Source organism: Erythrolamprus reginae, chromosome Z (assembly GCF_031021105.1).
Source record: "Erythrolamprus reginae isolate rEryReg1 chromosome Z, rEryReg1.hap1, whole genome shotgun sequence".
In the NCBI taxonomy this organism is placed as follows: domain Eukaryota; kingdom Metazoa; phylum Chordata; class Lepidosauria; order Squamata; family Dipsadidae; genus Erythrolamprus; species Erythrolamprus reginae.
In genome coordinates this window covers 127,272,805-127,298,292 of record NC_091963.1, presented here as the reverse complement: position 1 = coordinate 127,298,292, position 25,488 = coordinate 127,272,805, and the positions used below count along the sequence as shown (strand labels likewise).

The following is a 25,488-nucleotide window of genomic DNA, read 5'->3' as shown; positions in this document are numbered from 1 at the left end:
TGATAAAAAAGTTTAAAAATGGGGCTGAAATGAACTGATTCTTCAAATCTCTTAAATTTGTTCAGCTTATCAACATGGGGACTGTGCTATCCCTAATGCTAGATGGTTCCTTCATACATCTATTAGGGTAACCATCAAATTTCATTCTGAAGCAGTGGAAATGGGGTCTTAAAATACTTTCACATTGACAGCTATTATTGTCTCTCTACATTTCAATGAATTGCTGCTAAAGGTAACATCTTTGAACCTGAATTGCAGTTCAGTTAAAACTACCATGCTGGTGGAAACTAATTGGTATATGACCATGTTTTTTTGGGAAATCATAAGTATGATTGAAAATTCTACTACCAATACTATAAGTTTTCTCTATATTTTTATAAAACAATTGCATGTTTTATAAAAACGTAACAACAAAAATGTTTAGTGAGACAGGTCAGCTCAGTGCTAATAACCTGCTTGTTGAAAATTTAATTTTCAGTTAAATCTCTACATTCTAAAAATTTCATTATATTCAGCTGAAAGATGGAATAAGACTTTGTACACTGTTATTTGCTTGATATTTTAGAAATTTTACTTTTGGTTTTCAACTAGAATTACATATCTTTATATTTTAAAAGTATCTATATAAATTTGAGTTGAATTTCAGACTCTGGAATTCAATGCCCGGTCAGAAATAACACATTCCTCTTATAGTCTAGGCTAAAAAGAATTAAATCAGCTATGAAGCAGTTATATTGGCTAAAAAAATGTAGAAGGAGCTTTATAAAATCAACTTAAATTTTAGAAAATGAGATGCTAGTTTTAGAATTTCTAAGATCTCATCATCAGGTAAATAGACTAACATAACACAGTTAAAAAAAATCAGTTCCTGAACATATTGGTTGAAAGAGTTACGATTGGTATTTTTGCCTTAAATCCTGTATCATGGAACTCTTGCTACTGAAATTTAAGATTGGCATTGGAAAACTGCACCTGTTAAAATATTCTGATAAATGGACATTCATTTTGTCTATGTAAAAAAAAGAGAGAGAGATTTACAAATAGGAGCCACAAAGTATAAAACCTATTATACTTTGTCGTTTATTGTTTTAGAGGTTAAAATCAGGTTGTCAGTACTGATGGAAACCACAAGATACTTATTGCATATTTCATGCTATTTGGGTATCTCCTGTTTCTTCTTTTCTGGTCAACATTGCCTGCTTCCATTCTGTTATCTCTGTAAAAAAAAGCAGGATACAGAAGCACTGTGCTGGTGGTTTGCAGGACTAGATTAGACTGCTCAGTTAGCAATGCTTTACCTTATCATTTTTACCAAGTTAGTGCCAGGCTGAAATCACATAATAAAGAATGATAGCATCAATGTAACACCCCCGCCCCCGGCTGGTTAAACAGCATAGGACTATCTGGAAGTCCATATGTTTTGCCTATTTTAAAAAAATGAAGAAAAGTCTTCTTAACTTTGGTTTGGGTTACAATAAAATACAATATACAGTGATACGTTGTCTTACAAACTTAATTGGTTCCGGGACGAGGTTCTTAAGGTGAAAAGTTTGTAAGACGAAACAAAATTTCCCATAGGAATCAATGGAAAAGCGATTAATGCGTGCAAGCCCAAAATTCACCCCTTTTGCCTCGAAACCCCACCTCTGGACCTCTGTGTTTTTGCGATGCTGCGATTTCACTGAGGTTCCCCTCACTGGGAAACCCCACCTCCGGACTTCTGTTGCTAGTGAAGCGCCCGTTTTTGCACTGCTGGGATTCCCCTGCAGCATCACAAAAACACGGAAGTCCGGAGGTGGGGTTTCCCATGGAGGGGAGCCTCAGTGGAATCCCAGCAGCGCAAAAACGGGTGCTTCGCTGGCAACGGAAGTCCGGAGGCGGGGCATCCCAGCGGCAGCAGTGGGTTTGTAAGGTGAAAATAGTTTGTAAGAAGACGCAAAAAAATCTTAAACCCCGTTTGTATCTCGAAAAGTTTGTATGACGAGGCGTTTGTAAGACGAGGTATCACTGTAGTCGGCTTATAGATGGGAATGGGACTGCTTTGATTTTATGTATGCAGTACCTCACACCAAAGCAGCTGATTTCTGTGGCTATAATTTCTCTTCAGCATATCTGCTAGTAGGAAATATAGCAGCCACCCAAGGCACCACAGGAAGAAGTGGGGAGGGACAATCTGGTTGCAGGCAATGTTTCTACGAGGCAGAACAGATGCCATAAAACTGAGACAGGAATTGGTAACTAGTGGCAAATTTCATGCTGATACTGTACAGATTTTTTTGTTGTTAACTGAATGATGCACATATATTCATCAGTAGGCCCCCAGTTGGATATTAGAGAATGAGAATACATGTATCCTACTTATATCTTAATTGAAGCTCATTAAAGTAGAATAAATATATTTCCAGAAGAGCACATTTTAAATCAATCACCAGTCACTTTTATCTCTACCTAGTAAGAATAGGGCGTCTCATTTAATCTGACTGGAAAATCCTGAAACCTAGAGACACACAATAAATATGGGCAGCTAATAATGTGTACAATTTACAATGACTTCTCTAAAAGTCTGTATTTTCAAGGTTTCCTTCCATTAAACAAGAAATTCAAATAGCTTCCCTCATCATCTATTATACTTGGCTTTAAATAACATCTCCTTTAAATCTTTTTTTTCTTAATGGAGTTTTACTTTATAGTCATGTTTTTAAAAAAGGAAACAAACCAGTTAATGGAAATTTTGAATGCTTTTAATATCATGACTTATAGTTACCACATTTGTAAAATCTCAGAATGAAAGATTATTAAGCTCCCAAACTCAGAGTCCAATTCTACAAATTACAAAAAATCTTTGGGACAAAGAGGAAGGAGATAAAGCTTAAAAGAGAAATGCGTACAAAAGGTATTAAATTCTAAAATTTGTATGAAATAACGCTTTTACCCGTAAGTGGTGAGATTATGATCTGCTTTCTACTGATTGCCAGCAAAACATCAAATAAAGCAGAAATATGTCAAAAACATATATAACTCCAGTAGATAACATATGCACAAAGCAAAGCATCCATAAAAACTTGCCTTTCCTTTGCTAGTCCAGAACTGACAAAACTTAAGCCCTCTGAGAATCGTAGGTATCTATGAGTACCATATTGACCTCTAACATGCTAAAGAAAAAAAGTTCCAAATAAAGGGTCTAAGCAAGCCAGAAAATGTAGTTCCCACATCAACTGTTACATTTTTTGTTCAGGTGCCACCTAATCCTCAAATAAGCTTAGCAAATTTTTTGGCTCAAAGGGAGAGCACTGATTTAGGCATTGAGATGAAACCGATTCCCATTTATCTTCTGTTTCATCATATGTTAATCTGTGCTGTGATGTATTTGCAGATAACATGTTTGATGAAGTGGGGCTGCTGCATGGGGAGTTCAGACCAATGCAACTAAGGTTGGGACTTTCCTGGAGTGGAAAAGACCTATGAATAAAAAAAAAAAGTTAAAATGTAAGAAAATATGGAAACCTCACAACTTGGCAAGAAAGAAACTAAAGTATTCAGCATCTCTTTCTAGTCTAAGAGTCTTGGGAAAGTATTAAGCTTCAAAATACAATGTTCTTATCTTTTACTGAAGAGCTGGAAACATGCAACTAAAGTATTAGGCCAGTGCTACAGTTGCTGCCTGGCTAAGCCATCAAGCATTCTAAATATTGTTTTGTGTCTTCAGTTTGCAGGTGACTGTGCAAAAGTCTCCAGAAGTTTAGTTACTGAATTTAGACACAATAAGCCTAAGTTAAATGACAGGACCTTACTGAATATTACATTTGTACAACCCTGTAAATCAAGACAAACCAGATTACAGTATTCCCTCGATTTCCGCTGGGGATGCGTTCCGAGACCGCCCGCGAAAGTCGAATCTCCGCGAAGTAGGGATGCGGAAGTAAATACACCATTTTTGGCTATGGACAGTATCACAAGCCTTCTTTTAACACTTTAAACCCCTAAATTACCATTTCCCATTCCCTTAACAACCATTTACTCACCATTATTACTGGTATTCACCATTGAATAAGACACTTAGTGATCCTGATATTTATAAACATAATTATTTATTAACAATAATCATTTTTTTGTTATTTATTTGCAAAAATTATTAATTTGGCGATGACATATGACGTCATTGGGTGGGAAAAACCGTGGTATAGGAAAAAAAACCGCGAAGTATTTTTTAATTAATATTTTTTGAAAAACCATGGTATAGGCTATTCGCGAAGTTCAAACCCGCGAAAATCGAGGGAACACTGTATATCTGGTTACATATGAAAACAAATATTTCTTTATAGTAATTGCTTCAGTAACATCTCACCTTTTCCTGAAAGCAGCCTCTGGCGTGGAGGTGCTTCCTGCAAATGGGCATATGGTAAACAGAAGGGAACTAGGTTGTCTGGAAGAAAAGTAAATAGGAGGTTTTACCACCAGAGAATGGGTGAGAATTTAGACAACACATATAATAAATGATGCACAACATGTTTGAACAAGTAGGTTATGTTAGTTATTTGCTCCACTTCTCCCTTTCATTCATCATACAACTTCTAGGTGTACAGGCCTGTTCTGTCCTTCAAGAAAAAACAAATAATTTCCCCAAAAGGTGAATTCTTAGCCAGAAATAATTTTAAATATTAGGGGATAATTATTTTTTTGATAGGGCAATTAAAAAAAGATGAAATTTTGTTGAAAAGCTGAATGAGTATTTTAGATGGTTTTTTTTTTAAAAAAATACTTAAATAATTACAGCATTTCATAAGCTACAAACATTTCCTAATAACGAGAAAATATCAGAAGAGCAATACATTCCCATATGAAAAACAGAAGAAACATTGGCTTACCTGAACATTCTTCTATGTGTGCTGGAGAATCCAAGTATGGGAGATTAAATTGTCATTGCTAAGGGACTGAGTTAAAATTAAACGTCGTGTATCTTTTGTTCCATCGGCTCTGATCTGTATCAGTTCTTTTACCACAGTGTAGAGAGTGAAGACAATCAGTATGAGATGAGCGTCAATCAATCAAAGTCTAACCCTGGACCAAACCAGGACGGGGCTCAGTCTCCACAGTGCACATAGAACGTTCAGGTAAGCCAATATTCCTTCTCCTGTGCGCTGCTTGGATAGGAGATATACCAAAGCTTATGTCCCATGGGTGGGAGCAACTAAGTCCAGGGTATTGGAGGTGGAACAAACATTTTGGAGGACTTGACACCCAAAGAATGCCTCAGCTGAACCAAACTAGTCCAATTTATAGTGTTACACAAATGGCGATGGTGTTGACTATGTTACTGCTCTGCAAATTTCTTCCGGATGCCCGTGTGGCCCATGCAGCTGAAGTGGCCACACTTCTGGTCAAGTGAGCTGTCAAGTGACCAGGCCGTGATTTCACCTGACTTTCATAAGACGTGACAATGCATGCCTTAATCCATATGCCTATTGAGGGGGGATACTTTCTGCCCTCTAGATTCAGGCCGAAATGAGACAAGTAACACCTCAGTCTTTCTAAATGAGAAAATCCTTTTTAGATATAACTGGAGAGCCCTCCTAACATCTAACTTATGCCACTGATATTCCAATCAATGTTTTGGATTGGAGCAAAAAACTGTAGGAAAAACTTCCTGGACCTGAAGGAATCAGAATTTTTCCTTCAGGAGGAAGGAGGGATCCAGGCGGAGGATAGCCCTATTGTTATGAAAGACACACAAATCCTGGCATATCAAAAGGGCCACCAATTTGGATATTCTCCTGGCCGAGGTGATATCGACCAAGAAGGCAGTTTTGAAAGACAAGTACCATAGACTGATTGATCTCAACAGCTCAAAGAGAGATTAGTGTCTGAAATACCAAGGCAAGATACCAGGAGGGATAGTGATGGATTACCTGGTCTCAAATTCGTTGCCCCCTTTAAGAAACCATGAACCTGTGGTTGATGGGACAGGGACTGTAGATTATCAACATGCATGATGGCTGATAATGCTGCCACCTGCTTGCATAGCATATTGGGTGCTACTCCCTGAACAAACACTTCCTGCAGGAACTCTAGCACCTGGTGGATAGATGGCTAAACGATTAAAGCCAGATTGTGAGCAGAATTTGCAATAGGCCTTCCACGATGCATTGTAAACGTGGTTTGTGGATGCCTGGATGATTCTTATTAGATCCCTGGAGAATTGCTCCTGCCTCAGGATATCTCCCTCAAGTGTCATAGGGCTAGTTGTAACCATTGAAGCTCTCAATGGAGTATGGCCCCTTGGGAGAGGGAAATCATGTGGTCAGGAATCTTCCAGGGGTAGGTAGGTAGGGTATTGAAATGTCCATCAGATCCACAATCCAAGGGCCAATAGGGAGCGATGAGAACCTCCACCCTCTCCATCAGGATCTTTTGAATCACCCTCTGGATGAAACGAAGAGGGGGAAATGCATACAACAGTCCTAGAGGCCAGGGACTGGAGAGAGCATTGGTCCCTTTCCCTCACCACCACCCCAGGGGGAAACTGGCAGGTAGGTGTTGGCCTTGGTTGCAAAAAGTTAACTGTGGCATGGCCGAATCTCTGGACTAGCGATTGAGATATGTCCAGGTGCAGGCACCATTTTGAGTGGTCTATGGTAGAGTTGCTTAACCAATCCACCTGAACATTCATTAATCCGGAGACATGCTCCGCCCAAATTGACCCAAAGATATGTTGGAGAATGGGTGGGGAATTCAGGCCAACGCATACAATGATGCACAACATGTATGAACAAGTAGGCTGTGTTAATCATTTGCTCCTCCCTCATCATACAAGCTCTAGGTGTATAAACCTGTTCTGTCCTTCTAGAAAAGAGCATAAGAAGAAGGGGCTGAGATAGAGGCCCGCTGCAACCATATGAGCCGAGGTGGCGCAGCAGGTAGAGTGCAGTTCTGTAGGCCACTAAAGTTGACTGTAGATCTGTAGGTCAGCGGTTCAAATCTCATCACCGGCTGAAGGTTGACTCAGCCTTCCATCCTTCCGAGGTGGGTAAAATGAGGACCCGGATTGTGGGGGCAATATGCTGGCTTTGTTATAAAGTGCTATTGCTAACATGTTGTAAGCCGCCCTGAGTCTAAGGAAAAGGGCGGCATTAAAAAAATCGAATAAATAAAATAAATAAATAAATAAATAGCTTTTGAACAGTGTCTACAAAAATTTTGGAAGCAGGAATAATACCCTTCTCCTCTATTGGTGCAGAGAATAGGCCTCCCGCAGGGTAAAACCCAAACAATGAGGGTGCTGGAGTGTCTGCTGTTCCCAAATCAGCTGTTAATTTAGCCTTATATTCAGGAAAAACTCAAAAAATTAGAATATCGTGCAAAAGTTCATTTATTTCAGTAATGCAACGTAAAAGGTGAAACTAATATGAGAGACTCATTACATGCAAAGCAAGATAGCTCAAGCCATGATTTGTCATAATTGTGATGCTTATGGTGTACAGCTCATAAAAACTCCAAATCCGCAATCTCAGAATATTGTGAAAAGGCGCAAAGTGTCCCACTCTAATCAGCTAATTAAGCCATAACACCTGCAAAGGCTTCCTAAAGTTTATAGTTTTATAAGATTTGTATGCCGCCCCTCTGCGCACTCGGGGCAACTCACAACAATAATAATAACAGTATACAATGTAACAAATCTAATATTAAAAATTATCTAAAAACCTATCATTTAAAAATCATACAACACAAGCATACGATACATAAACTATATAAGCCCACGGGAGATGTCTCAATTCACCCCAGCAGGCGATATAGGTGGGTCTTGAACAATTTACGAAAGGCAAGGAGGTTGGGGGCAGTTCTGACCTCTGGGGGGAGTTGATTCCAGAGGGCTGGGGCCGCCACAGAGAAGGCTCTTCCCCTGGGGCCCGCCAGACCACATTGTTTAGTCGACGGGACCCGGAGAAGGCCAACTCTGTGGGAGCTTATCGGCTGCTGGGATTTGTGCGGCAGAAGATGATCCGACATAGGGCTTTATAGGTCATTACCAACACTGAGTTGTGATCGGAAACTGATCGGCAGCCAATCCAAGCCATGGAGTGTTGGTGTAACATGGGCATATTTGGGAAAGCCCATGATTGCTCTCGCAGCTGCATTCTGCACGATCTGAAGTTTCCGAACACTTTTCAAAGGTAGTCCCATGTAGAGAGCGTTGCAGTAATCGAATCTCGAGGTGATGAGGGTGTGAACGGCTGTGAGCAGTGACTCCCTGTCCAAATAGGGCCGCAAATGGTGCACCAGGCAAACCTGTGCAAACACCCTCCTCGCCACAGCTGAAAGATGATGTTTATTTATTTATTAAATTTGTATGCCGCACCTCTCCGTAGACTCGGGGTGGCTCACAACAGTTCCAATGTCAGCTGTGGATCGAGGAGGACACTCAAGTTGCGGATCCTCTTTGAGGGGGGCAGTAATCCCCCCCCCAGGGTAATGGAAGGACAGATAGAATTGTCCTTGGGAGGCAAAACCCACAGCCACTCAGTCTTGTCCGGGTTGAGTTTGAGCTTGTAGACACCCATCCAGACCCCAACAGCCTCCAGGCACCGGCACATCACTTCCACTGCTTCGCTGACTGGACATGGGGTGGAGATGTATAACTGGGTATCATCAGCATACTGATGATACCTCACCCCATGCCCCTGGATGATCTCACCCAGCAGTTTCATGTAGATATTAAATAGCAGGGGGGAGAGGACCGACCCGAGGAACCCCACAAGGGAGAAACCTAGAGGTCGACCTCTGACCCCCCACTAACACCAACTGCGACCGACTGGAGAGGTAGGAGCCGCCCCGAGTTTGCGGAGAGGGGCGGCATATAAATCCAATAAATCTAATCTAATCTAGGAGAACCACTGAAGAACAGTGCCTCCCACTCCCAAACCCTCCAGCCGGCGCAGAAGGATACCATGGTCGATGGTATCAAAAGCCGCTGAGGTGAAGAAGCACCAGGACAGAAGACAAGCCCCTGTCCTGGGCCTGCCAGATCATCCATCAACGCGACCAAAGCAATTTCCGTGCTGTAGCCGGGCCTGAATCTTGACTGTTGAGGGCCTAGATAATCAGCTTCTTCCAAGGACCGCTGGAGTTGGAGCGCCACCACCTTCTCAACAACCTTCCCCATGAAGGGAAGGTTGGAGACTGGACGGTAGGTATTAAGCACGGCTGGGTCTAGGGAAGGCTTCTTGAGGAGGGGGTGCACAATTTTACAAGGGACAATTTTAGCAAGAATTCCCTTGAATGGGACCCCTTCCATCTTATCACCAGCTGAGGTAGATGCAAGAGTCCTTCAGGAGTTGGGTAGCATATAAATATGTTTAATAAATAAATAAACATCTCCTGCAGATGTAGAAGATCTAGAAGCCATGAGGACCTTCATTCTGGATGAATCCCAATACAGCGAGGGTTCTGGTCCACACCAATGCTTGCACCTAAACCAAAGGAGTAATACCCCTAAGAATATTGTCCTGTAGCTTAGTCCGAATTTGAGATATTATTATTATTATTATTATTTATTCGATTTGTATGCCGCCCCTCTCCGAAGACTCGGGGCGGCTCACAACATGTAACAACAAATCATAAATAATCCAACAATTTTTAAAAAGTTTAAAGATTTAAAAGACCCCATATACTAACAGACATACACACACGCATACCATATATAAATTAAACATGCCCAGGGGGAGATGTTTCAATTCCCCCATGCCTGACGACAAAGGTGGGTTTTAAGGAGTTTACGGAAGGCAGGAAGAGTAGGGGCAATCCTAATCTCCGGGGGGAGTTGGTTCCAGAGGGCCGGTGCCGCCACAGAGAAGGCTCTTCCCCTGGGGCCCGCCAACCGACATTGTTTAGTTGACGGGACCCGGAGAAGGCCCACTCTGTGGGACCTAATCGGTTGCTGGGATTCGTGCGGCAGTAGGCGGTCTCGGAGATATTCTGGTCCAGTGCCATGAAGGGCTTTAAAGGTCATAACCAACACTTTGAATTGTGACCGGAAACTGATCGGCAGCCAATGCAGACTGCGGAGTGATGGAGAAACATGGGCATACCTAGGTAAGCCCATGACTGCTCTCGCAGCTGCATTCTGCACGATCTGAAGTTTCCGAACACTTTTCAAGGGTAGCCCCATGTAGAGAGCATTACAGTAGTCGAACCTCGAGGTGATGAGGGCATGAGTGACTGTGAGCAGTGAGTCCCGGTCCAGATAGGGCCGCAACTGGTGCACCAGGCGAACCTGGGCAAACGCCCCCCTCGCCACAGCTGAGAGATGTTTTTCTAATGTGAGCTGTTGATCGAGGAGATAGTTAGGCAAAGGGAATATTACAAGGGACAGGGACTCCTGAAGAGCCTCATAATATAAATATAAAAGGTGGCGCTTATCACTCAGAGCCCTGGGGACCGACACACCGCTAGAAAAATGCCTCTTTGCAACAAACCCCCCCCCCAAGGCTGTAAACTTGGAGCTGCTGAGAAAATACCAATGTTCTGAGGTGAAAATGGCGATTGCAATAGCGAGACTCTTCCCCTCATTCAGCCAGCCAGCAAACAATGTTTAGAAGCTGTAATTACAAACATTGGCCATTTGTTCCAGCGTGAAACTTTTGTGTGCAAAATGATGGTTGCAAATGACCTGATCTCTCTCTGCAGCCCCCGCCCTGGCCCCATCAGCAGGAAGAGCTGAGAGAATAAACATTAATACTCCTGAGGGCAGGAACTGTGGCTGGCTTCAACAATGCTAGAGTATAGCTCATGGAGGGCAGGGACTCCAATCTGGCACTCACTGTTGCTTGTCAGACCCCTCATCAATGAAGATAGCCAGGAAGCAAGCCACTCCCAGAGCCTCACAGCTGATCGTAATTAACAGAGTATAGCCCTCAGGTCAGGGACACCTATTGCTGCTCATATCTGACACTGCTGACAGCCAAAGTCCAAGAACTTTTGTTGTGTTAAGAAACTGAGGAGAAAAAATTTATACGTCCCTTATCTTGATGAGTTAAAAGAACTGAAGCAGGTCAGAAGTGGTGGAACAGAAGAGATATTGTCACATTTAATTTTAACTTGGTCCCTCAGCAACGACAGAATTTAATCTCCCGTGCTTGGACTCTCCAAGCAGCGCACAGGAGAATTGGATAAGTTTACTAATTTCATAAATTGCCTTCAGGCTTGGGTTGAATCATTATGAAAAGCATTGGAGGATACTACTGTTTGGAATCGTGAGGCAGTTTCCCTCTCAGAAATTTGGTGCTATCAGTTTGAAGCTATACCTTGATTGTCAGTTATACTCCATCCATAAAATTTGGTAGGGCTCTTTACAAAATGCTTCTTCAAGTGCTTTTAACAAGCCTAATCTTCCATTTTGGGTTTTAGAGATTGCTAAAACCAGAAATAAGTTTACTGCATGCAGTTGAAGTGTTAGGGAATTAAGAAATTCTAAAAAAGAATGAGTGAATGAACTTTACTTCATGTTACTAATTCAGTATCAGAAAGGATTTTTTTGCAATGGATTTTTGAGATTTGAGCTTATTTGTTTTTCAAATTAGGCAAGCACTTCACTGACCTTAAACCTAGGATTCGTTTACCACTATTTTTAATATATTCTGATGCAGGCCATGTTCACTTTCTACTTCAGCCACATTTTGAGATAGGTAGAAAAAAGAATATGCCTCTTTTTAACTTACTTATCCAAGGTCTGCAGCTCCACAGGGCACGTGTGATTATCTTGTTTACTTAGCTCTAAAACCTCAAGTACATCCTTGCCAACAGCCTCTTTATCATCTTCATCTTCACCCCAGTCACTGGAGAGACTGCTGTTTTCCAGGGGAGGAAAAAAGGGTGAATGTGGTGGTGTGACTGGAACAGCCTTATGCCAAAAGAGCAACCGTTTAGCTGGACTGAAAAGAATTCCCCAAAGCCATTGCATGAACCCGAGGAGAGTCTGGAATGAGCAAAAGGAAAAGATCAAACTCCGAGAAAGAGATCAGCAGACACACTATAAAGAAAACAACCATGAAATACAGAATCTCCTAAATTTTACAGTAAAACTGGACCCAGAACTGGTTCTAGCATTAAATAATAAACGTTTGATACAAATCAATGAATTTTGAACTAATATGTACCAAAACATCCACAAGAATTCAAAGAGAAATAGAACCAATTCAGTTTCATTCAATCACAAGTAAAAGTAACATGTTAATAACAAGTACAGTAATACCTCGTCTTGCGAACGTAATTGGTTCCGCGACAAAGTTCGTAAGGTGAAAAGTTCGTAAGATGAAACAATGTTTCCCATAGGAATCAATGGAAAAGCGAATAATGCATGCAAGCCCAAAATTCACCTCTTTTGCCCTTTACTGCTCGCATTTGGATCCTTGTTCGGGGACAGGGGGGTGGCGGGGCTGGTGGACGGGTGGACATGACATACCCGGGACTGCTGCTGCTGCTTCTCAAACAGAAACTGCCGCCGCCACTATCCTCTTGTCCTGGCCAGAGGGATGGAATCCGCCCGGACGTGGCAACTCCAGCCTTTGGGAGGGCGGGGCTGGAGCAGAGGGGCAGCTGGGGAGGCCCCCTGCATGGTTTGGGAGCTCAGTGTCAGGGCTGTCAGCGAAGGGGCTAGCTCGGCGAAAGCACTCCCAGCAAAGAGGCTGGAAGAGGGTTTTCTCTGAGTGCTTCGGGAACACCTGTCCCGCTCCTCTCGGAGCCCCTTCGCTGGGAGCGCTTTCGTCCAGGGCTGTCAGCGAAGGGGCTGCAGGAGAGGCAGGGCAGGCATTCCTGAAGTGCTCGGAGAAAGCGCTCTCTCAGCCGCTTTGCTGGGAGCGCTTCCGCCGAGTGCTTCAGGAACGCCTGCCCCGCCCCTCACAGCCCCTTCGCTCACAGCCCTGGGCGAAAGCACTCCTAGCGAAGCGGCTGAGAGCGCTTCCTCCGAGCGCTTTGGGAACACCTGCCCCGTCTCTCCTGCAGCCCCTTCACTGACCGCCCTGGACGAAAGCGCTCCCAGCAAAGGGGCTCTAAGACAGACGGGGCGGGCGTTCCCAAAGCGCTCGGAGAAAGCGTTCCCAGCGAACCAGCTGTGAGAGCACTTTCTCCGAGCGCTTCGGGAACGCCTGCCCCACCTCTCCTGCAGCCCCTTCGCTGACAGCCCTGGACGAAAGCGCTCCCAGCGAAGCGGCTGCGAGAGCGCTTTCTCCGAGCGCTCCAGGAACGCCTGCCCCGCCTCTCCTGCAGCCCCTTCGCTGAAAGCCCTGGACGAAAGCACTCCCAGCGAAGGGGCTGCGAGAGGGCTGCTTGAAGCTGCCCTCCAGGATCCTCACTAGCAGCCGGAGAAGCCGCCACCCCCGCTGCAGCCACTGCTGCGGGAGGAGCCGTGCCCCAAGGTGGGGGGCAGAGGAGAAGAAAGCCGAAGAGAGGGATGGGCAGGGGCAGTGGCCGGAGGCCAGGGGCGCGAGGGGGCCCAGACTCCGGCACCCAAACATGGCCTCCTTCCCTGCTGAGCCTCCTGGCCGCAGAGAAGGTGCAGAAACTTCTGCAAACTTTGAAGCCCGGCACGGCTCCTCCCATAGCGGTGGCTGCAGCAGTGGTGGTGGCTGCGGCTTCTTCTCCGAGCAGTTTAGTGGCTCCTAAGTGGGCTCCAGGTTTAGGCGCGGCTTTCCCCTCCTTCTGCGGAATCCCGTCAGGGGCTATAATCAAATGGGAAATCCCGGCAGTGAGTCACAAGGTAGGGGAATCCCTGTGGCAGTCAGAGAGTGCACACACAGTACAAGAGCCCATGCACCCGGGCTTGGGTTCATAAAACAAAAATGGTTCTTAAGACAAGGCAAATAAATCGTAAACCCCGGGTTCATATCACGAAAAGTTCGTATGAAGGGGTGTTCGTAAGACGAGGAATAACTGTATAGACATCATGACTATAGTTAAAAGAATGTTCTGGCAGACCTATGGAATATTTATTTTTAAAAGGTTGTTTAACCAATTTTCAAGCAAACATATATAAAAATGAAAAATCACCAGAGTATGTGGTTAAAGGTTGCTGTAGAATTTGGACCATAAACAATATTTGGCTAAATTCATGAGTACCTTATAGATGAAGGTACCATGCTGGATCCCAGAATATGCTAACAACACAAGTTTTCGCCACCTCTGAGTTTTCTTCATGGGACTAGAATTAAGCAACATCTCCACTGACGGCCGGAGAAGATGATTGGGTTCCAACATGGCAATTAGAAGTTCTTGTAGCTCAACCGAGAGACCTGAAGTGGATAGGAAAATTCAGTCATCTATCTTTAATTGTGTGGCATGCTGAATTTTACATTTCAGCAGATTCTTCACTTGATCTTTTTGCTTTTCATTTTGCCTGCTTCTTAATATTGCAGAATTCTTGCACTGTAGATATTACACATAGAGATATCCCCTTTGCTGCTGCTCACCTGCAGTGAATTCAGAGGGCAAATAACCCTGTCGAAGTTGCTGCCAGCCTTTACCTCCATTGGGGAGCTCCATATTACAGGCAATTTCTAGAATAGTTATGCCAAGACTGGGAAGACAGAAAGACATAGATCAAGCAACTGAAGCAAGCAGCACTATTAAACCATATCACTCCTTTTTAATACCCATAGTTAGCAACATTTGAGGCAAAGGAGCAAACGCTATGCAAAAATGGCCATTCCTAGCACCAGAAAATCTACTACCATCTTCTCATCACATTCCGCACCTGAAGACATCAGCAGCCTTGGTGTATTCCCCACGGAGCAGTTCTGGAGCCATGTAGCGTGGATCCCCTTCTTGAGCATCTTTCAGATCCCCAGAGTCCAACTCCAGCATTACGCCAAAGTCACCCAACTTGCAGACATTGGTAGATGATAGAAAGATGTTAGCTGGCTTGATATCCATGTGTAGAAGGTTATGACCATGTAAATGGCGCAGTCCTTGAAGTATATCCCAGAGGAAGATCTGAACTTGCCATTCAGACAGAGGGCCATGCTCCTCGCAGTACTGCAACAGAGTGCCTAGGCATAACTCTGTCTGTATGTAGAGTTGACCACACTCTTCCCAAGCCTGTACAAAGCTCACACAGTTGGGATGATGCCCCACACACTCATGCTTGCGCACCTCAGCCAGTTTGCGCTGCCTGTCAGCCTCGCCCCGGAAAAGCCCCACAGAACGCTTCACTGCATACAACTGACCATCTTCACGAGACCGTACCTACAAGAGAGAAGAGTGAACAACCTGGACAGTTCACAAAAATGCTTTAAATTAAGAATCATATCTGATTATCCCAACATCCAAATGAGGAGTAGAATTATTTTGTGCCAAGAACAGTAAGTTTCTCTGACAAGTGGTGTTTATACCTTGTAATTAGACTGCAAATAAATGTTCTATTTGTTCTAATTACTAAGGTAGACAAAATTAAATCACATACAGTGATACCTCGTCTTACAAACTTAATTGGTTCCGGGACGAGGTTCTTAAGGTGAAAAGTTTGTAAGACGAAACAATGTTTCTCATAGGAATCAATGGAAAAGCGATTAATGCGTGCAAGCCCAAAATTCACCCCTTTTGCCAGCCGAAGCGCCTGTTTTTGCACTGCTGAGATTCCCCTGAGGCTCCCCTCCATGGGAAATCCCACCTCCGGACTTCTGTGCTTTTGTGATGCTGCAGGAGAATCCCAGCAAGGGAATCCCAGCATCACAAAAACGAGCACTTCACTGGCAACGGAAATCCAGAGGTGGGGTTTCCCAGGGAAGGGAGCATCAGTGAAATCGCAGCATCACAAAAACACCAAAGTCCTCGAAACCCCACCTCCGGACCTCTGTGTTTTTGCGATGCTACGATTTTACTGAGGCTCCCCTCTCTGGGAAACCCCACCTCCGGATGTCCATTGCCAGCGAAGTTTTTGCACTGCTGGGATTCCCCTGCAGCATCACAAAAACACGAGAGTCCGGAGGTGGGGAGCTTCGCTGGCAACGACAGTCCAGAGGCGGGGCATCCCAGCGGCGGCGGTGGGTTTGTAAGGTGAAAATAGTTTGTAAGAAAAGGCAAAAAAATCTTAAACCCTGGGTTTGTATCGCGAAAAGTTTGTATGAAGAGGCGTTTGTAAGACGAGGTATCACTGTATTTAAAATACTGTCATCTGAAATGCAAAAATTTCTACAAGAGGTACTTTTAAATAATTACACAAGTTATACTTAAATATAGGAAATTATCTGCTGTCTAAACAAAAGTCCAATTTGTTTCTTCAGGTTGTCTGACACATGCTTCAAAGAGGTTTGCAAGTGGAGTATCATCCCAATACTTTTCTTCCAGTCACCAGAGATCTGCAGAATGTGAAATTTCCATTTAGCTGTCCCCACTGCCACCCATCAATATAGTCTCCATTAATTTCTGTAATCCTATCACCACTAATCATTACTTGATGACCCCCTTACCTTATATACTTTCCCAAAAGATCCTCCTCCCAAATAGATGAGTTTCTGAAAACATTGCTTGAAAAACGATTCTTTTTTAGAGATATCATACAGATGACTATGTAGAGGCAATTTCTGTTTTTGCAAGCCACGGAAGGAAACACTACGTGGCTTGAGCTTGCTCCAAGTCTGCTGCAGACGGCGGTCAGAGAATATTCGGCTCACACTTAATGTGCACTTGTGGCGTGGCGGTGGAGGAAGTTGTCGGCGGGTCTTTTTGACGGAAAAACTGTATTCTGCTTCTTTAAAGAAGGCAGGCACTGGCAGAGGAGTATGGCTCAATTGAGACTCAGCATCTGAACAGTCAAGAGCCACCGGCATATCTGAAAGTAAGAAGTAGATCATTAAGATTTTGCAATATCTTCCTTTATAGCTTAACCCAGAAAGCATCGCTTTAGTGCTAGGCTTTTCCTTCAGGTACATCAGCCGTAAAAACTGAATTTAAGTATGGTCACAAACTATTCATCATATTTAATCTAACTGGAATAAAATAGATCATGACATGTACTGAGTTTAAACCATTTTTTCATACAATGTAACAGCATATTAGAGAGAGACAAATTTATAGCCAGTGACCATAAGTAAAAAAACAACCAATAAAATGTAATAACCATCCTTACATTTTTCACCTTAATTTGTATGAATGTACATAAATATATTTAACAAAACTATGAAATTCATAGAACTAATATAAATAGCCAAACCTATAAAGCTTATTAGCTATGCATCTGTCTGCTTTGTTTATTTCTTTCTTAGTTAGATGCACTTAAATGGCTAAATAGAAGGAATAAAGTAGTAGCATATACAGTATTACATTACCAGCTGAGAGACTTCTACTGCTATTATGGCCCAAAATGCTTCTTTATTTCTAGCTTACAATTCTGGAAACAACTTTTAATTTGATATTAATAATTTCAATATTTTCAGTTCTTTTTGCAGTAAGATTTTCTTTATTTTGTCCTTTAAAAAACTCTTATCAACTAAAAGCCTTAGTAACAATCATGCTTTTCCATTAGCACTAGATTTCCATCTGAGAAAATCAATGCCTTGTGGTGTGCTATTTCCAAATCTTGGCCATTTGAAGAGTATTTCAGGTAAGATGGATTTCATCTGCTGCAGGTGTTCAGGATCCATCAATAACAGCCATGAAATGTCTTAGTGATTCCTGATAAGACACGTGACATTCAAATGAAACTGACAAATATAATTTCTAGAGGCACTCAAAGCACAACTGTCAGTAGAAGTATAAATTCAAAAAGGAATAAATGGAACAGTTTGAATAATATAAAAGTTTCAAAGTATTGATTTATTCCACCAGTTTCTTGCTTACATGATCAATTATAAGGTACTTTTTAAAATAATAGAAGTAATCATATATGATTTTTGGCAATAAGTTGTACTGAAAATAGTGGGGATTAGTTAAGGGTTAAGGGGATTAGTTAAGAGTCTACTACTCTTTCAGTAAAATAATATTTTCTCATGTTGCTTTTGATCTTTCCCCCAACTAACTTCAGATTGTGTCCCCTAGGAAAGTGAACACAAGAACAAGGGGACACAATCTGAAGTTAGTTGGGGGAAAGATCAAAAGCAACATGAGAAAATATTATTTTACTGAAAGAGTAGTAGATCCTTGGAACAAACTTCCAGCAGATGTGGTAGATAAATCCACAGTAACTGAATTTAAACATGCCTGGGATAAACATATATCCATCCTAAGATAAAATACAGAAAATAGTATAAGGGCAGACTAGATGGACCATGAGGTCTTTTTCTGCCGTCAGACTTCTATGTTTCTATGTTTCTAAGGGTAATGGGCAGCATGGCAACTCAGTGGTTAAGACATTGGACTTTTGGCAGGAAAGACAACAGTCCAGGTTAGAAACCCAAGTGCCAGGAGATGGAGTGAGCTTGTCCATGTCCCAACTCTTGACAACTAACAGTTTGAAAGCATGCAAATGCAAAATAAATAGGAACCACTTTGGTGGGAAGGTAACAGTGTTCCGTAATGTCACATAGCCCACATGACTGCAGAAATGTCTTCAGACAATGTTGGTTCAGTGGTCTGGAAATGGAGATGAATATCCTGATATAGTTGGCAACATAAAATCCACAGGGACTTTTTTAGCTTTACTTTTATTTAAGGATATATGTTACAGAGTTCACTATATATGCTCTTTTATCCAACATGGCAAACCATAATTGTGTATAATGTTTTATTTAAAAGACACAAACTACATTTTTATAGTGCTCAGAGCATCAGACTAAGAGTAGGGCTTCAAATGGGGTTATGAAGCTGGTTCTGTTCTACATACAGTGGAGCAAATCTCACCAAAATATTCTAACAGGTTTGACCAAAATATGTTATCAAATGTTATAAAAATGATCCAACAAGCATTTTTAGATAATATGATCACTGGACTCCACCTGGAGTAAAATAAAAATTTACAAAGCTGTTGTAGGCATTAAAAGAGATATTTGAAAAAAGCAGTTGAGTTAATAGGAATATTTTTCTAACGGAACTACAAATCTGAAGCAGATCGGAATTACGTAAATTCTCCTTTAAAAATATTTTATACTAATCCTGTTGCTTGTACTCCAGTCTGTTATTCGTTGACTTAGACACAATAGATCTGGCTATAGATTTTCCACACTATAGTGTACTCTTTCTCCTTTTCTTTTTAAACTGAACAAACCTACAACCTAAAGAATGGTCCTCTCTTAATTTTTATTTGTTCAGAGACTATTTCAAATTACTTCTTCACTAACCTTTTAGCTAGCCTCTCCCTGATAAATCGCCATGTTCTAAATTTCTCCCCTTCCAGCAATTCTTCATTTGTTCTGCTATTTCCGATACTGTTCTACAGTTGTTCCTTCAACCTTATACCGAGAGGAAACAAATACCTGAAATATTTTGGGGGTAAATATCCAAAACCAGAGCTTATGTAAACCAACTTTAAATTGGGGTTACAATTTGATTTCACTCTTGATTCCCTCTTCACATTTCACCTTCTCCTTAGTTTATTTCATGTCCTTGTTTAGGCTTTACTTAAACAGCTTCTCAGGTTGCTAAAATGACAACCCTTTCCTTGATATGGTCTCTTTCCCATTGACAGATAGGTTTTATTCATGTCCAAATAATTGATTTGTGGAAGTGAATTTGTCTACACCAGTGTTTTTCAACCAGTGTGCCGTGAGACATGGTCAGGTGTGCCGCGAAGCTCAGAGAAAGAAAACAAGAGAGAGAGAGAGAAAGAAAGAGAGAGAAAGAGAAAGCAAACAAGAGAGAAAGCAAGCAAGAGAGAGAAAGAGAGAGAGAAAGAGAACAAGAGAGAAAGAAAGCAAAAGAGAGAAAGAAAGAAAGAAAGAGAAAGAGAGGGAGGGAAGGAAGGTGGGAGAGAGAAAGACATAGAGGGAGGGAGAGAGAAAGAGAGCAAAAAAGAGGAAAGAAGGAAGAGAGAAAGAAAGGGATGGAGAGAGAGAAAAAAAGAGGAAGGGAGAGAAAGAGGGACAGAGAAATAGAGCGAAAGGGAGGAAGAGAGAGAATTTTTTTGTCCAATATTTTTTTAGCCTCCCCCCCCCAAAACTCAATGTGCCCCATGGTTTTGTAAATGTAAAAAATGTGCCGCGGCTCAAAAAAGGTTGAAAATCACTGGTCTACACTGTAGACAAATTTAAAACAATTAAATAAATACTTGTATATTCAAATGTGTACTGTGATTATCTGCCAAGCCAGTTTTCTTGACTATCAGGTGTGGATAGGAGGATCTCAGCACTGAGAAGAAAATTGCATGTTTACTGAAGCAATGCCTGTCTCCAAAGTTCCTTTCCTGATACTTCCTGTTCTGCCAACGTATGCCAAGACATTGTGATGGAAATCTTCCAAAAATATTTGTCCACTTTTCCAGGTAGATCAGACAGGAAACATGAGCAGATACAGTAAACCAGTTCTACTTTATTTCAAGATATTGTATAATATTAACAAAATCTTACAAGTCTGAAAATATAAATCTCTTACTGTCTTTATAGCCCAAGAAGCTAGGAAGGGCTTTCTTCCGAGCCTCTTGCTCTGTCAACTATCCAGCTGAGTTATGTTCTCTCTTATCACATCGTTCTATAGGTGGTATCTCTTTGTCCAAGTTTCCAGGGTCTTTTCTACATACCATTACAAGATTTGAGGTATAAGTTTATTGGGTAACAAAAATTCAATGTTCATTGGGTTCTACCTATACTAAAGTTAATTCAATGGCTTTCTTTGTACTCTAGCCCAGGGGTTCCCAACATTGATCTTTGGCACTTTTGGAACCGGATTGCAGAAATGGTGGGTGAATGTGAAGCTGCATTTGTGAAAGCAGGAGGTGCGTGCATGAAACCATACCCTCTCCCTCACCACTGCCACTCCATTGAACTGTAAGGTTGGAGACCGCCCCTCTAGGCCACATGACTAATTCACTTATGGGATGTGGCCTATAGATTTTTTTTTTCAGAACATCAACTTATTCTATGAGCATGGATTACTTTTTAAAGTCTGAATTGTTTTACAAAATTCTAATGCATATAAAACTGAATTCCAATGCATAAGAGCTGCGTACCCTGTTTGAAAATTAAATAAATAAAGAATGGGGAAATCATTCACTCAATAAATTATTTATTCCCCTTGAAAAAAACCTCAAACATTTTATCTAACACACCCCGAGAAAGGATCCACTTTTTCACTGAGAACACATCAAATGAAAAAAACCCAAATCATTTGTTTCTCCAATCCTAATTTATTAGTATTAAGATTTTGAATTTTTTCTGCTTTTTCACATGATTCTACCCATCATGTCTTTCCAATGTCTCTTGCTATATTCACACAACCTATTGTGCCATGGTTAATTTTGATTTTACTTAACAAATTCAAATTGTGTTGTGGGTTTGCACAACACTATCAAAACTAAAAACATTGGCTTAATTAAAATATGATTGGCTAATCTATGGCACAATGTATTATGTGAATCTTTATTGAGTCACCTTTTCAACAAGTCCCTTCTCAAAGCTATATTCCAAGAAATCTTAATCTAATCCCAAACAAATGTGATTAAAGATAAATAAACAAAACTGAAATGTATCTATTTTCCACTAGCCATTCTTAATTTGTCTTTTCTTCTTCTAATATTCCTATTATTCTAAATCTAGATTATAAATTTCTTTGGGAAGATAATTGCACTTATAATTTGTGGCATTACATAAAGGCAAAGTTACACTTCAGGTGAGCTTAACTCTTGATGACTTGAGAATATGAGTCTTCGGAGAGGGGCGGCATACAAATCTAAGTAATAATAAATGAATCATGCAGTTTCACTAAATACATGTAGTTCAAAAGTGGTTGGCCATTGCCTCTTTCATGAATGATTTTCCAATTTAACCAACAACTCTAGTACTTTCTAGTAGCTTCCCATACAAATACTACAAATACTACAACAACCACAGTTCAGTTTCAAAGTTTCACAAAGTCAAGCAAATGCTGGCATCTGCTAAAACATAAAGAATTTCTGCTGGGTACATAAGAACATAAGAAGAGGCATGCTGAATCAGGCCAAAGCCCATCGAGTCCATGTTGTCCAGCAATCTGAATGACACCAAATTGAAAAGGTTTAACATAGAAGGGAAAACATAGATAATATAACCTATGTTGTAAGTTGAATTCCTAAGCTGGAGTAAGTCTCCAGTTCTTGTCATCTGGAGTTAGCCTGATTGTGGCTGTACTTAAAAGAGACAATGGAAATTGAAAAAACACCTTATTGGAGTGGCATTTTTTATATAGATAGGGCTGATAAGCTGCATTTATTTCCCATTTATTCTGTCCTTTTTTTCCCTCTAGGAGTTCAAAAATACACCACTATTACTTCCACCCATTTTGATTTAAAAAAACCCAAAAAACAAACAAACAACCTGGAGAGAAAGATTGGAATGATTATTTGACCCAAAGCTACTTATGGATTTCCTTGACCAAGGGGACATTTGAAACTGAGTATTGCCTCAAAACTCACAAAACCAAGTGTACATGGAGCTGAAGAACAATTCTCTGAATTTGGGAGAGAATACACCTTCACTTGAGGGGTGGGGATTGCAGCAGCAAGTCTTTCTAGGAACATAGAAACATAGAAGATTGAGAACAGAAAAAGACCTCATGGTCCATCCAGTCGGTCCTTATACTATTTGCTGTGTTTTATCTTAGGATGGATTCTACGTTTATTCCAGGCATGTTTAAACTTAGTTACTGTGGATTTACCAACCACGTCTGCTGGAAGTTTGTTCCAAGCATTACTACTCTTTCAGTAAAATAATATTTTCTCACATTACTTCTAATCTTTCCCCCAACTAATCTCAGATTGTGCCCTTATTCTTTCGTTCACTTTCCTATTAATTTTTTTAATATACAGTAGTGTAGAAACAAATAATACATATTCCTTCCTTTTCATTATCAGCAAAAATGTTACAAATAATACATATATACATACAAATAATACATACATACATGCAGTATGCGATAAGTCAATAATACATTGATTGCATGGGAAGTTTCAACAATGGAAAACATTGTTTCCAGACACACACACACACACACACACATACATACGTATCTATACACTCCCCTCCAAAATGTACTAAAACGCCCTTTAAAATGCTAACGAAGCCTAAATTTTGAGGCAGCAGGGCTCTTCTCTACGCTACCCACGTAGACTTACAATCCTAGGTTTAGAAAGCTTAGAAACACGACCTAAGCATATCCCATAAAATCATCTGCTCCAACGTCCTTCCTGTCAACGACTACTTCAGCTTCTACCACAACAACACACGAGCACACAACAGATACAAACTCAAAGTAAACCACTCTAAACCTGACTGCAGGAAATAGTTGATGCATGGAACTCACTACCAGACTCTATAGTATCATCACCAAACCCAAAAACTTTACCCTTAGACTATCCACTGTTGACCTCTCCGGATTCCTAAGAGGTCAGTAAGGGGCGTGCATAAGGGTACCAGAGTGCCTTCCGTCCCCTCTCCTAAGGTTTCGCTTTTTTTCTTTTAATTTAATCATTTCGCCAACCTGCTTTACTCCCCTTCACAGCCACAGCGACAGACTATATCATCGTCCTTTCCTCAACAGCTTAGTCAGTTACACCAACCACCTCTCTTCCCTCTCGGAAAAGCTTCGGGGATTCTCCATACCTAATTAAACTCTTTCTCCGTCCCAATCACCTCGGAGTCGCGAAAGAAGAAAAACTCGGATTCTCCGTGAGCTTCCAGACGCAGCAATCCCGGTTTTTCTCCCCTCGGTCCCCCGTAACCACTGCCACCACCTCCTCGGAGGAGCGCGCCAAGCTTCTCCGAAGGGAACCCAACGCTCCGCACTCGCGCCAAAATTTTCAAACCGCCTCGCCCATTTCCGCCTACGTCATAATAGCGACGCATATACGTCATAATAGCGACGCATACGTAAAAAAGGGGCAGGGGGGTGAGGAGGGAACCACCAGAGAGCTGCCCGCGCGCGTGGTAACTGAATCCCTATTTTATAATGCCCCCTGCTGTGGTCCTCAGATTCGCCTGTCTCTCTTCCCCTCCTCCGTTTTCTGAAATTTTATTATATTCTCAGGCGACGCCGTTCTGTATTTATAGTTTTTATAGTCTGCTGCAAAACTCAGGATCATCACAGGGTGGCGGCAAAAGAGCCCAAAGTGTGGTGTTTCGGCATAAATACAGCAGTTAAAAGACAAATGTCTGCTATGTTCAAGTTGTCTGTGGTGAAACTTCAAATAAAACGATCGACGTCTTGGCTCTGTTTGAGCGTTAGGCTCTCTATTCGTTTCAGAAGAGCCTTATTTCGTCAGTAAAAATTTTAATACCATGAAAAAAGTATCAATGGGATTTGGGATTGTACTATCAATTTTTTAAATTGCAGGTATTTATTTTTAAAAATATATTATTTTAAGGTTGCGCAATGGGTAGAGTGCAGTACTATAGGGCCCTAAAGCTGACTGCTAGATTTGCAGGTCAGCGGTTCAAATACCAGTGTTGACTCAACCTTCCATTCTTCCGAGATGGGTAAAAAATGACCCGGAGGAGGGGCAATATGCTGGCTCTGTTAAGAAGTGCTATTGCTAACGTGTTGTGAGCTGCCCTGAGTCTAAAAAGAAGGGCGGCATAAAAAATTAATTAAATAAATAATCAATCTGTGGTATAGATCTTAGACTGAGTTTATGTGTATGAAAAAGAAATAGAGCAATTAACAACTGTTAAAATTTATTTATTTGATTGATTGATTGATTTGATTTATATGCCTGCCCTCTCTGAGGACTCACTGCTTACAACATGTAAAAAACAATAAAAATACCTTAAATCCAATTTTAAAGTTAAAACTAATTAATCTAAAACTTGATCAAGTAGTTGGAACCAGCTTGAGTGCCAGTTTGATATACTGTACGTAGTGGTTATTGTCATTAGGGTAGAAGCCTGGAGATGTCATAAACTAGCTAGTTGACTTGGGCCAGTCATTTCCCCCTCCTCACCCTTAAGAAGAAGGCAATGGCAAACCATTTCTGAAAAAACTTTGCCAAGAAAACTGCAGAAATTTATTCCAAGTAGTCTCTGAGAATCAGACGATTGAACATACGGTTTGAAAATACGGTTTCGTATTGTTTAGAGAAAATAAGGGTCTCCAATTCCTTTTAAAAATGTGCATATAAAAATAATTAATTAATAAACAGTATGTATAAAAACTAATTATGGGCTTATTGATTTTATTAAGATTTAATCATCTTTTCCAATCATTTAAATATCTCTGAAGCTGAAAATGCTAATGGTTCAAATTTTGATGGCAATATTCTTTAATGTAAGCTAATAATATGTATCCTTAATGTAAGAAATAACAATTTATCATCCAATAATTGACCTGAAGATGCCAACATTCATCTGTATTTTTAACCTTTTGAATCAGTTTCTAGATTCCACG

The 25,488-nt window shown here is 41.3% G+C and overlaps 1 protein-coding gene across 1 annotated transcript; it reads right to left on the bottom strand.

The window, feature by feature from the left end:
- Positions 1 to 2,723: 2,723 nt before the first annotated feature.
- On the bottom strand, positions 2,724 to 23,938 carry LOC139152948 (membrane-associated tyrosine- and threonine-specific cdc2-inhibitory kinase-like). Its single transcript, XM_070726406.1, has 8 exons — positions 23,709 to 23,938; positions 16,455 to 16,816; positions 14,741 to 15,231; positions 14,457 to 14,563; positions 14,107 to 14,279; positions 11,712 to 11,968; positions 4,346 to 4,423; positions 2,724 to 3,459 (listed from the first exon to the last, which is right to left on the bottom strand). The coding sequence occupies exons 2-8, from the start codon at positions 16,812 to 16,814 to the stop codon at positions 3,243 to 3,245; spliced, it is 1,683 nt and encodes a 560-aa protein (XP_070582507.1). The 5' UTR covers positions 16,815 to 16,816; positions 23,709 to 23,938; the 3' UTR covers positions 2,724 to 3,242.
- Between the last annotated feature and the right edge of the window lie 1,550 nt (positions 23,939 to 25,488).